The sequence below is a fragment of the Cucurbita moschata genome, unplaced genomic scaffold (assembly GCF_002738365.1).
Source record: "Cucurbita moschata cultivar Rifu unplaced genomic scaffold, Cmos_1.0 Cmo_Scf00009, whole genome shotgun sequence".
In the NCBI taxonomy this organism is placed as follows: domain Eukaryota; kingdom Viridiplantae; phylum Streptophyta; class Magnoliopsida; order Cucurbitales; family Cucurbitaceae; genus Cucurbita; species Cucurbita moschata.
The window spans coordinates 3,318,206-3,331,025 of record NW_019268525.1 but is presented as its reverse complement, the minus strand read 5'-3'; the positions used below and the strand labels follow the sequence as shown (position 1 = coordinate 3,331,025).

Here is a 12,820-nt window from a genome sequence, read left to right as displayed (position 1 = left end):
CTCTCTGTCTGAAATGGGCCACCGCTGAACTGATCACCCTACCGGGTTGCAGGCCCAAACATTTCGGAAGTGAAAAATAAAAATTATGTAATAATATATATATATATATATATAATATATATTTGAATTATTTTAAAATTTTGAACTTTTAATTTTTTTTACTTACAAGAACATAAATTTTAAAATTTAAAACTCCATTAAACACAAAATTTAATTTTATTTCTTATAAATTAACTAATTTTTTAAAAATTAACAATTTGGTAGATTTATTAGACACGAAAAAACACAATGATTTAATAGATAAAAATATAACGTGTGAGAGTTATTAGATATTTTTGAGAGTTATAACTTAAAGTCTGGCAAACTACAGTACGTGATTCTTCACCGTAAATCCAGCATATGTTTAATACATAATCCACTTCTTAAAAGATAGATGGGACGGTTTCGATGAGATCAAATGTAAATCCAACTTTCATTTGCTCGTTCAATTTCAAACGCTTCATCGAACAAATGCATAAATGTATTCATCCAAGCGTAAACACAATGTTTGTAGATCCAAAAGAAGCATTGAGAATCCCTTTCATTGGTTAAGGTAATGTTCTCCACAATATACATCATCAAGCACCACTCTTCTCACATTACTAATCAACAACATTGTTTCTCTCTGAATTAAGCAACGCTGAAGGAAGCGGCTGCACCCTCCACAAACTTCCTTGCCCCTTTAAACCACCTCTTGTCTCCTGCTTGTGCCTTGCAGATGTAAAGCTTTCCATCCTTCACAGCTGCTGTGATCAGCTGGTGCTTCCCTCCCTCGTCTCCATCAGCTGTTCTTGTCAACACTGACAAGAAGTAGTATGGTTTTCCTCCTACTTCCAACTCCGAGCTCTCCAATACGTTCGCCGTTGCCACTGCATCCGGGTCGAATCCACCCTGATCAATTACATTTTAACTCGTCAACTCGGGTCGAGGGTGGCCTTAGTGGTAAGTGTTTGAGATGTTCAGAGATATTGAATTCATAGTCTAAAATGGGTATTTGTTGAGTTTGTATCAGTGGCAATGAGAGTGCATCATTTATTTTGTTGTCAAATTACCTCAGAAGCAGTCTTTCCAAAGTAGGCTTGTTTCCCCAGCAAATAGTCAACCTGCAAAGGCCAAGTTAAAGCTCATCAATTGAATCTTGTAACGATTCAACTACATTCCAGTTGATCGAAGTTAATAACATGTAGTTGGTTTGAAGATGTAACCGCTCAAGTCTACTGCTAGTAGATATCATCTGCTTTGACTCGTTAGGTATCTCTATCAGCCTCACGATTTTAAAATGCGTCTGTTAGGGAGAGGTTTCCACACCCATATAAGGAATATTTCGTTCTCCTCTCCAATTGATGAACGATCTCACAATCGACCCCTCTCGAGGGCCAGCGTCTTTGCCGGCACACCGCTCGATATGTGGCTTTGATACTATCTGTAACTACTCAAGTCCACTACTAGTAGATATTGTCTATATTTTAGCCCGTTACATATGGACGTCAACCTCGCGGTTCTAGAACATGTCTACTAGGGAGAGGTTTCGTTCCCCTCTCCGATCGATGTGGAATCTCAAGTAAGATTAAATGCATAGGAGAGGAGAGTGTTACCTGAGAAAGGAATTCTTCAGGGGAGCCAAAGTCTTTAATGGATTTCTTGTCAGTCGGATTGATAATGACACTCAGATTGCTGTTGGCATCAAAGTTGTCTTCATATCTAAGTACTTGGCCTGGGAATTCCCTTTCTTTGCTTGGATTCCACTTGGCAGGAACTGAAAGCTTGAACCCATCTCCATTGTATGGCAAGTAGTCTGTGTTGCTCTTTGGCTTTCCAAACACATTGGCTGCAATTTTTCATTTCATGAAAACAATCGAAAGATCACCAAAAAGAGTTGCTCAAACTTCAGTGCCATTAATTCAATGCACATTATTTGAATTTGCAGTAGCATACCAAACTACAGAAATCAAGAACAGATCGCAAAATCACATTCTCAACGGGGATCTCTTGCAAGATTCAAAGCATCCATGACAAATTCTAATCAAAATCCCTAAAGCGCATCACACAATTTACTAGGGAAAATGCTTAGGTCTGTTCAATTACTAGGGTTTCATGGTCATTGCAGCAGAGAATGAGATGATAACTGTAAATTTGTTAAAATTCTGAAGCGGATGATTTAAAGTACCAGCTTCTCCATAGGCAGCATCAGCGGGAGAAACCTTAGAGCCAAGAGCGGCAGCACCGATGAGGACAGTGAGAGCCAAGCGGCGAGACATAGCGCCGCCATCCTCCTCCAGAGTGGGCTGCTGCTGCTTTTGGGCACGGCAGACGAGTAGCTGCGCAGGCTTGATTGGCGCCACCTGGCGAGGGGAAGAAGAGGATCTGGCGGCGGCGTTGAGAGCGTGGTGGTGAAGGAAACAAGAGGTGGAAGCCATTGTTGGAGGACACAAGTGAGAATGGGAATGGAAGAGAGTGTAGAATGTAAGGTGGATTTTTGTGTTGTTGGTGTTATGGTGAGTTTTTGTGTGTGTGGATGAAAATGGATTGGGGAAGATGAAGAACACGAAGAAGGGATCAGATTATCGATTTTTGGATAAGGCTTTTCAGGTTCTGATTGGTGCCACCTGTACATTTTGCTGCACAGTCAGCAATGTCTCACACTCTGCCCTTCTCCCATTGTTTTGTCCTCAAATATACCAATCATTTAATATATATATATATATATATATATATATATATATATATATATATATATTATTTTGAAAAAAAATATTTATTTCAAATAATTTTTTAATATAATTTTTATTAAAACATCTCAACAAATTTAATAATATATTATCGAACCTCATTCCCAAACACTCCAATTCAATATAATTTCACATTTAAAAAATATGCTATTAATGAGAGATCGCGCATTTCTCCTTTAAATAAGAGGTGGGTCATTACACGGCCCAATCTCACGGGTTAAATGGCCATCCATGTCCATGACTAGATTGATACTTATACCTCGTTTATTATCGGAGAGATAAATAAATTGAACAATTATCTTTTTTATTTTTATAACAAATTAAAATTTTAAGATTTATGGAATTTTTATACCCGAATTACTTTTTTTTATTCAAATAACATTATATTGTCTCTCAGTCATATTACATTGGCTAAATAAATGTATAACTATACAAATTCTTTGGTGCTTTAAAATGCTTTATCCCGAAGCTATGCTCGAATTGATAAGTTATTTATTGAGTATGGTACAAATATGTTAATCGTCTTTGCATATTTTTAACTCGTTAAAGACATTCTACGCAGTTATATGTTCAAATTAAATAAAAATTAAATTTATATTTACAACATCATGTTTAAATATAAGAAAAATTGTCATCGTAATATTATTCATCATGGAAAAGACAAAAAAGCCCACAACCACGAGTTTAAGCAAATGATATCTAATAATATACTACTATTTGAAAAAAAAACATTTCAAAAAGGACAAAAAAAAAATAGCTGCCCAATGAAATGGAAACACGTGTTACAAATAATATAAAAAATCTTATCTACATAGTTGGACAAGGATTTTTTTTTTGTAATTATCATTATTATTATTTAATTATTTTGTGATTATTATTATTTATATAATTCAAAGTAGGTGTTTTATTCAATAGGAAATAATTATATTTTAATTTTTAAATGGAGAACGATAAAATAGAAATAATTAGTAATTATCAATTTTCACATCTTCTCCCCTTCTCATAATAAATGATTCAATTATTTATAATAATCATAAATAATTTTAACCACAATAATTTCGAATATGGTGTTTAATTTGGTTAAAAATAAATAAATAACCATAAAATTAATAGTAATTGTAATAAACCATTATTAATTAATTTATTAACATTTTTTTGTTATAAAATTTATTATTTTATAAAATCCTATAATTTTAATATATTTTTTCATCTAACAAAAATAAAATGAATTTATAATATAAAATACTATATTTGCTTTACATATTAAAATTTAAAAACTTAAATTTAGATATAATGAAAATATAAAAATGTTGACTATTCGAAACACGTGAAAATCAACTCTTCGTGATATATATATATAGTAAGGAATCGAAAGTTTATATAGCAAGGAATGAAAGTATAAAACAAACTCTAAATTATCTACCAAAAATAACTCGAGACCTGTTCTAGAATAATTTTCTTTTTAATTTTAAAAAGTCGGGCTTGTTTTATAGTTTCACGGTAATTTTCATCTCAGATTAACTTTTAGCTAAAAAGTAAATGGGAGCAGAAGATTTGAAAACCGGACCTATTTGTATACACTTTTATATCTTAGTTAAAGAAAGTAACACTTATTTCTATAAAATTAAATAAAATATAAAATAGCGTTAATTAAAAAGGAAAGTAAAAGGAAAAAGTATAGGATTGAAAACGATAAGATGTTTTAGAAACTTCTTAAATAAAGAACCCTAATTTAGACTTTTTGTATCAAATTTTAAAAGTTGTGACACTATAACGACGCCATTGGCTACTGAATCATATGGAAAAGAGACGGATGGTTCAAAATTCTGAAGAACACGGGCCTTGAAGTTAGCGGGTGAGCTCATTACTTTACAATAAAAACCACAGCTACCCAAAAGGGATTCGCGTTTGGCGTCCGTTAAAATGCAACAACTGAGAAAGTTGAAAAGAAAGTGAAAAAGGGAAAAAATTCAATTCGACCCACTTGATGAACAGAAACAAACAATAAAAAAAAAAGGGGGGGAATTTTGCATCTGGGTTAGGTGGTGGACCCTTTATAATTTCAGTATGTCAGCTTCATCACGCCATTTCTCTGTGATATTTTAGAATCCCATGAACTCTTCCTTTCTTTATCCCGTTTTTCTGCAGTTCTGAACGGAAATTTTGAGAACCCATTTTCGTTTGTCTGTTCGGTTTCTTCTTCTCCAATCTATTCCTCGAAGACCCATTAATCCCTTGCGCCTGGTTTGTTCTCTGGAGTTCTATTTTGGGTTTGTTTTTTTCGATCTTCTGCTTGTTTTGCGTTTCTCTTTCAGCGGATTATGTGTTTTATTATGCTTGTTTGATGCTTGAATGAGGTTGAATGCTGCTAGTTCTGCTTGATTTTCTGGGTTTTTGGAGTTTTGCTCCCTTACTTCTGCTCTAATCTTACTAGACGACCTACTTATCCCTTGCATCTGCTTCATTTTTCTCTTTACAATCTCTATCTTGTATAACTGCGGCTGAATTTCTGGTTGAATCTGGAGTTTATAATGCTTTCTGAGGTTTTTCTCTTGTTTTTGCTTGTATCTGGGTTGAAACGTTGGATCACTTTTGCTTTTGAGTTGAAAGTTTTGGTAAAAGTTTGTGTTCCTTCCTATTTTATGACCATTTGGCCTTTTGGTTTCCTTATGCTTCTTGGTCAGTTTTGATCAGCTGTTTCGTTTTATAAAAGATTGTTAGTGCTTTTGAATGTCTGTTGTTGATTCATCAGTATTCAAAAACTTTTACTAAGCTTTAGTTTGATGATTAGCTTGGACTAGAGAAATTAACTGCAATAGTTTTCTCCCATTGGGGGCTTTCTTCATCCCCTAGAGTTCGTAACTATAACGGCCCACGCCCACTGCTAGTAGATATTGTCCTCTTTAGGCTTTCCCTTTCGAGTTTCCCCTCAAGGTTTTTTAAAGTTGTATGATTGTTATCGAAAGATCTCCTATCAAAGTTGCTATTTAGAGATCTTAATTGTAGAAGATGGTTGTTCTTTTATGTTGTCTTTCACTTGGGTTCCTTCTATAAACAAGATTCAAAGTCTGAGAAAGCAAATCGAAAACGAAAACGCTATGATTTGGACATGACATGGAATGTAACTAAGGAAAATCAATACAAGAAGTTGGATCTTTAGCCTAAACATTCTCCTAAAAGTTGATCCTGGAGCTTATACATAGATTAGCTTCTTTACCCATATGATTACTGTAGTTTTTATGTTATTATATAACTATCTTCTTGGTGAACAGCCTAGTCCTGAACTGTGGCTTCCTTTTTCTTGTTATTTCTTTTCTGAAGCACAAGAACTATGTCTGAGAGGATAACTGCTGAGGATATTCTTAGTAATATCTCTGAAGTTCTTGCTGAACATGGCCAAAAGGCGAAATCAGTATCGTTTTTCGGGGAAGATAGTAAATCGAGTTCAGTGACTGGTCAGATGAAGCGGATATTCGGACGCCAAAAGCCTGTTTACCATATTCTTGGGGGTGGAAAACGTATTTCCTTGTTTAACTATTCTTAGTATCTTTTTCATCCTCTATAATCTTCTTTTTAATGTCATAAATCATATTATTTCGTTTTGATTTGTAGCTGCTGATGTGCTGCTATGGAGGAACAAGAAAATCTCAGCTAGTGTTTTGACTGGTGCAACTATTATATGGGTGTTGTTTGAATGGCTTAATTACCACTTCTTGACTCTTCTTTGCTTTGCTTTGGTTCTTGGTATGTTGGGTCAGTTCATATGGACAAGTGCCTCAGGATATATGAGCAGGTGATTGAAAAATAGATATCTATGCCTTTGTTTTACGTTGATTTTGATGGGTTTTCTGGTTTAACATATTTGGTGCTTTCGCAGATCATCATCGTCGAAAGTTCCTCGAGTTGTTCTTCCTGAGGAACTGTTTGTCAATATTGCTGTCTCATTTGGTGCTGAGGTTAACCGAGGTCTGGGTGTTCTCCAAGATATTGCTTGTGAAGGAAATTTCAAACACTTCCTTGTGGTATGATGATATATTGTAGTTGTTTCTTTGATTATAAGTGCTTAGGAAACCTGTTTAGATTTTGTGGAAGATGGCTTCTTTTATTAATGTGAAGATATTTGCAGGCCGTAGTAAGCTTGTGGGCTGGTGCTGTGATCAGTAGCTGGTGCAATTTCATTACTGTCTTGTATATTGGTAAGTGCTTACAGATTCTGCATTTCTAGACATTTACACGTTAAATTTCTTTGATGAGCCATGTCTATATTATTTACACTTTTAGATGAACCATATGAAATCCTAGGCCTCTTGATTCGAACACTTAACGTTGTAGGATGAAACTCTTGTTACGTTGTTAAATTAGTTGAGACGAGCGTAAATTGTTCAAAGCTCATGAATTAGAAAAGCTTTAACCAATAAAAAGTGTTTTGAGTTTTCTTGCTTTTTTGATGGAGCGACTTGGTTATTTTTTATAAATCAAGGTAGGATGTGTAACCGCCCAAGCCCACTGCTAACAGATATTGTTTTCTTTGAGCTTTTCTTTTCGGGCTTCCTCTCATAGTTTTTAAAACGTGTTTGCTAAGGGGAGGTTTCCACACCATACTCTTATAAAGAATGCTTTGTTCCCTACCCCGAAAGGAAAAGCTCAAAGAGGACAATATTTGTTAGCGGTGGGCTTGGGCTTGAGCTGGTAGAGGATAAAAACTTTTTGATGACCAACCATAGGGGATAAGAGATCCTATGTATCATCCATTTTCACTATTAGCACGTTTCAAATATGTTCAGGTTTCGTTGCTGCCCATACGCTTCCAATTCTGTACGAGAAATATGAAGATGAAGTTGATACCTTTGCATACAAGGTTATCGACCAACTCCGCGGTCAGTATCAAAAGCTCGATTCCAGTGTGCTTAGCAAGATCCCTAAAGGATCGTTCAAGGGAAAGAAGTATGAATAGATCATTTTGAACTCAGCAAACAAAATGCCTAAACCATCTTCTAGTTGTTGTAAGGAGTTGGTTGTGTATCATAAGAATGGGAAAATATTATCCCTTTCAGCTAAGTAGTTGTAGGCTAAGAAGTTTGTATTTGCCATTCAGCTGAACCAGAAGCCATCTTTGACTGATTTTTGCAGCCATTGGCTTAAATATTAGAACTGCTTCACATTCATATCCTTTTAACTTCAGCATATGGAATACTGTTTGAAGCTTCCTTTGCCCAAAAGGAAGATTTATATTTTAACCATTTCGGATGGCTTTTTTCCCGATTCAACATCAAGATTAAGAGGAAAAAGGCTAACATATACATAACCTGACTCGACTCGTTAAAACATTATAATCTTGATAAAAAAAAAAATTTAAGAGATTAAAATCCCACATAGAAATCGCAAAAAGAAAACGAAACAAAATAAGGATTAAAAGAAAGGTTAAAGAATAAAAGGACATTCTAGCAAATGCAAAAGATTGGAAGTGACAGATTAATGGAACAAAGCACAAAAATAAATAAGCTCAGGGGCTCAAAAGCCAAGGAATTGATCTCAGGCTGACAGTAAGACATTGGAGCAAATGCACTAAAACCACCATGCATTAATGTTGACATCACTTCGAGCACATCCTCTTTCAATCACCCCATAAATATTATTGATAAATGACAGAAGGTTAGTTAATTGCGTATATTAATGTTGAGAACTGAAATAGCTCACTCACAGGACTTATTTTTCTTCTTCCCCTTCATAATTCCGGACTCGTCGATTTCAACTTTGCTTCTGTACAACTTATGAGAACTATCAGTCACTTTTTTAAAGCCTTATTCTTTGTGGGAATCTTTCAAGAAATTCCAGGCTAACAATGCGGCCCCAATGGCAGGCTCCACCTGGTTTTGGTTCAAGAAAAATATGCATTTTAATGAAAGCATAGACACATGTAGGGCTGTTTCGTACATCTGAAATCACTGTTCATATACTCGTTATTTTGAAAGAAAGAACAATAATTTTTGTTGATTTAAAAGTGAAGTCTGTTCATGTAAGGATTTAAGAACAATAACTGAACATATTTTTCATTGAATATTTTTCACAACAGCTCCCAAACAGCACCATGGTTATCATAAGGTAAAAACACATGCTTACCTTAGGCCAGATGGGAACTACCCCAGGGTAGTCCTTGGAAATGCAATTTACAACTTCTTGCGCTATACCCCATCCCTTATTTCCTTCAAGAACTCCACCAACCATGACGAGGGGAAAAGAAGCCTTTCCATCTGCAATGTTAATGATGCTAACAATGACAGCCGAGGCAAAACATTGGTCACAAAATTCAAAAAGAAAACTAGGCAAAACTTTGGCTACAAAATTCAAAAAGGAAACTATCATATTATTGAACGCTCATTTGCCTGCCTGGTTCCCTTTCTTTAGAAATCCTAATTCCAGCTAATATTTTTGCATGATCAGTAGCATTGTCACAAACCCCTCAAATAAAAAATAGGCATGGAACAGCTCCCAATTTTCTTAGGGACATAGATAGAGATTATTCACGATTAATTTTGTTGCATATTCAAGTGCAGATCCAAAGAGAAGTAAACTGAGGAGACGTACTTGATCTCAAAGCTAGAACATAGTGTAAAATACAGTCTCCCGAAGAAGGAAAGAAATCAAGGGAGGTTTAATAGCAAAAGTGCTTCCAACTTTGAGGTTAGTTTCAACATTCAGAGAAGCGAGGGCCAGGAAAATCAAGTTTATTAACTAGAAACAAAGATTTCCACTATTGCAGTACCTGAACCACACAATCTAAGTCTTTGAACAACAGCAGTCACGCTTAAAGCCAACTCCTTGACTGAATGTTGCACGATGTTGTTTGCAACTTCATCTCCTGCTTCTGCACATGACACGACAACAGGAACAAGTGCAGCAATGCGAGCCCAAGTTGGATCTGCGTAGGTCCACCTAATTTTCAATAACCAAAAACAGATGTGATCCATTCCTAATTAATCATCCATGATACTGTACTTTCATACCATTCCAACATATGAATTGGGGTACAATTGTCAGAAACTGCACTGGAAACAACTACTTTTCTCGTTGTTAGATAAAGCAAGTTTCTGGTATGTTGAAATGTTAATTCTCTTTGCATCATCATTTAAAAAGTTGTACAGCTGCTGCAAGTAAATCAGAGCAGCCTTCACAACAATACAGATTACTGCATTGATGATAATAATAAAAACGACAAAAGCAAGCCTCAGCAAGACTTCAATACACACACACACACAAATATGAAAGAATGAAAATACATCATTTAAAAGAATTATTTCCTTCTTGTACTTGAAAGATATTTTGTTTTCTAGTTTGTTTAATTTATATTGTCCGCAAACCGCATCCAATAATATAAACGATGAGATAATGAAAATTGACCGGTAATGCCAATTACAAAGAGTACATACCCAATGAGTTCATCAGCAGAAGAAAGACCAAGAGTATGAAGAATGCTATTTGTGAGCTTTGTTTGAGGACCACGACCATCATGCGCTCTCATAACTGCAGTTAAAGCCTGCGCTGATATGCCATACCCACTGAAATTACAAGAAGTATCACCTTCAATGAAAAGTGGCGAAAGAAAATAAAATTGTGTATGTCATGCACAATAGTCTCATAATTTACTATTATAGATCGGCATCAATGCAGTAATATAATTTTAAACGCAAACAATTAAATATGCAGAGTGCAAAGATAACAAAAAAAGTTTCTTGTTGTAAATATGAATAAATGATTAAATATACCCTAATCTATAAACATTTATTCAATACGGTAATCTATCAACTTAAGTATTTGCATATTGTGGTATCAGAGCAGCAAGTTTTGTATTTAGCCCCTTTAATGTCAATTCTTCTCCATATGTTAACTTTCATGCCCACAAATGACGAGTGTTAAACAACAAGAATAATGACCAAAATTGAGATTATCAGTCTAGTTTTAGAGGATTTAGTTTGATTAGAGATTTCCAAGGAACTTGCTTAAACATTGATAGGCATGGACTTCATGATTAAATATATAAAATTAATGAGAATGATGCTAAGATAGTTAAAAATAAAATTCATCACTCAATCATTCACCAGCAAGGAATAATGGCACAAGATTTTGGTAAACAGATAAGATGATCCTCATACAATCAGTCATACTCCAATTTAGGATGTGCGTCCATATGAGGGAGTGAGAGAAAGAGACCTTCCCCAATCACCTAAGATTGGTCCTGCACCCGCTGCTCGAGCTTCTCTTCCGTCGTCTGTAAATCCATAAGCAATAGTCCCAGTGCCAGCAATTAGAACACAACCACGAAGCCTTCCCATGGTACCACTTGCAAGAGCAGCTACAGCATCATTTCGAACATAGAGTTTGACATGGCTAGGAAATATATCCCTGCGCAAATTAAAAATAAAAAATAAAACATATCAGAAGTGTATTAAAGCATATTTTGTCCAGAGATACGAGGTTCTGATTTCATATGTAATAGAACAAAATTGATAGTGAAAGGAATAGCAGCTTGGAGCCTTGGAATTGATTTGAGACCTAACTCAGATCGTGATGTTCATTAAATTGAAGGATTCAGCTATAAGTACACCACTAAGGGATATTGTAATAGCAGCTAGAATAAGCCAATTGATTAGAAAGAGCACTAACCATCCTAAGATTCATATAAAACAACGAGAAAATAACATGATCCGTCACATAAACCCAAAGACAGAAGAACGTAGTTTCTTAGAAACAGCCAAGAATCCTTCATGGCCCATACCTGAGCCAATTCAAAATCCTTTGCTGATCCGTTGGATGGTTTACACCCGAAAGAGATAAACAAACAGCTCGAACTGCTGACCGATTTGAACATGATTTTGAAAGGGCTTCAGCCATAACTTGCTCCAACGTTTCCCTTGCAGCAGTTTCTGAAACAAAGAAGCAAATTTTACACCAAGGACCTATCAATATTAGAATCTCATATTCAATACTTAGAAACCAACCAGTCCTTTTTCCATACCAATACAAAATAAGAGCTTATTGTCTAACTTTCAATATCTTCGTTTTTGAAAATATTATCAAATGGCACAACAAACCAGTAAAGCCTGTCACAAAACAATTCATAGTTCGCCTCTGAAAAGAAGACGATTAGGTTTGGAGAGTTGCAGTTGGTCTATGCTTCCGCTGCAACACTCAAGCATCCATTGCATTTCATAGAAATAATTCAACAATAAATTAACTTCAGTAGGAAAAATGGTGATTGAATTTAATGGACTTCGGACACTGTTCAACAATCCAATGTTTTAAAAGACTTTGGAGGCGAAACTCTAAACTTCAGCCTCGAGACTTACGCCTCTAGTCCGGGAAGAACAATGAGAGACATGCGCAGAACCAATCGAGGTTCGTAAAGGGACAAGCACAGAGCGAGAGAGAGAGAGTACCGCCAACGCTATTATGGTTGGAGCAGCCGGCTTCCACTCGAGCAAGAAGAGAAATAGGATCAGGAAACTGAAGAGACTGAGGTGGTAAAAACGGAACACAAACGCAGATTGTGGAGGTTGTTCCTCCATCAATTCCAAGAATCACATCTCCAACTCCTCCTCCTTCTGCTCCGCCGGACATTTCTCGCTCGAATTCCCAGATTTCGCCATTCCGATGTTTCTTCGTCATCTGGAATCTCGGTGATCAGAATCCGGCGCAATAACCTCGATCCTTTTGCCTTAACAGTCTCCTCCCAATTCCACCCAACCCGCCACAAAAACGAAACCAGCACTCCAGCACTCTCCTCAAGCAGAAACACTCGGAATCTTAGAGAAAAAAGAAGAAGAAGAAGATTGATGGTAAATTACAGAGAAAACGAACCGAATTATTTGCTGTTAATTGTCGACTGGATAATCTTCCAATTCATTGATTACGATCGATGAAACGCATTTCCACACCCGAATTTATTCCTTTTCTTTCCATCTTTCCATGATAAAAACGAATATTAATTATACTACATTAAACAAATTACATCCAAATTTTAATTTTGTTCTTAGAAAAAAAAAAAAAAAAAAAAA

At 35.6% G+C, this 12,820-nt stretch overlaps 3 protein-coding genes across 5 annotated transcripts in view; 1 reads left to right on the top strand and 2 right to left on the bottom strand.

Moving 5' to 3' along the window:
* Nucleotides 1-498: 498 nt before the first annotated feature.
* Nucleotides 499-2,563, bottom strand: LOC111447679 (oxygen-evolving enhancer protein 2, chloroplastic-like). Its single transcript, XM_023086961.1, has 4 exons — nt 2,207-2,563; nt 1,635-1,867; nt 1,092-1,142; nt 499-930 (listed from the first exon to the last, which is right to left on the bottom strand). Exons 1-4 carry the CDS (start codon nt 2,454-2,456, stop codon nt 670-672), a joined length of 795 nt encoding a protein of 264 aa, XP_022942729.1. The 5' UTR covers nt 2,457-2,563; the 3' UTR covers nt 499-669.
* A 2,248-nt stretch (nt 2,564-4,811) lies between these two features.
* On the top strand, nt 4,812-7,935 carry LOC111447930 (reticulon-like protein B8). 2 transcript variants are annotated; one of them, XM_023087327.1, is made up of 6 exons: nt 4,812-5,038; nt 6,090-6,286; nt 6,381-6,561; nt 6,646-6,790; nt 6,895-6,964; nt 7,553-7,935. In XM_023087327.1, exons 2-6 carry the CDS (start codon nt 6,100-6,102, stop codon nt 7,720-7,722), a joined length of 753 nt encoding a protein of 250 aa, XP_022943095.1. In that variant the 5' UTR covers nt 4,812-5,038; nt 6,090-6,099; the 3' UTR covers nt 7,723-7,935. The 2 variants fall into 2 exon arrangements, with proteins under 2 accessions (XP_022943095.1, XP_022943096.1); XM_023087328.1 differs by having other exon boundaries at nt 4,814-5,012.
* Nucleotides 7,936-8,244: 309 nt separating this feature from the next.
* The window catches only part of LOC111447149 (N-acetyl-D-glucosamine kinase-like), a 5,719-nt gene continuing 1,143 nt past the window's right edge, over nt 8,245-12,820 (bottom strand). Inside the window, exons 2-9 of one of the 2 annotated variants that reach the window (XM_023086165.1) lie at nt 12,624-12,725; nt 12,203-12,543; nt 11,542-11,689; nt 10,977-11,168; nt 10,196-10,324; nt 9,532-9,701; nt 8,889-9,019; nt 8,245-8,635 (exon numbers count right to left, since the gene is read on the bottom strand). In XM_023086165.1, the coding sequence (XP_022941933.1) occupies nt 8,570-8,635; nt 8,889-9,019; nt 9,532-9,701; nt 10,196-10,324; nt 10,977-11,168; nt 11,542-11,689; nt 12,203-12,431 (1,065 nt within the window). In that variant the 5' untranslated portion in view covers nt 12,432-12,543; nt 12,624-12,725 and the 3' untranslated portion in view covers nt 8,245-8,569. Of the gene's footprint in view, nt 8,636-8,888; nt 9,037-9,531; nt 9,702-10,195; nt 10,325-10,976; nt 11,169-11,541; nt 11,690-12,202; nt 12,726-12,820 lie in introns of both variants that reach the window. The other variant, XR_002711226.1, reaches the window with a different exon arrangement.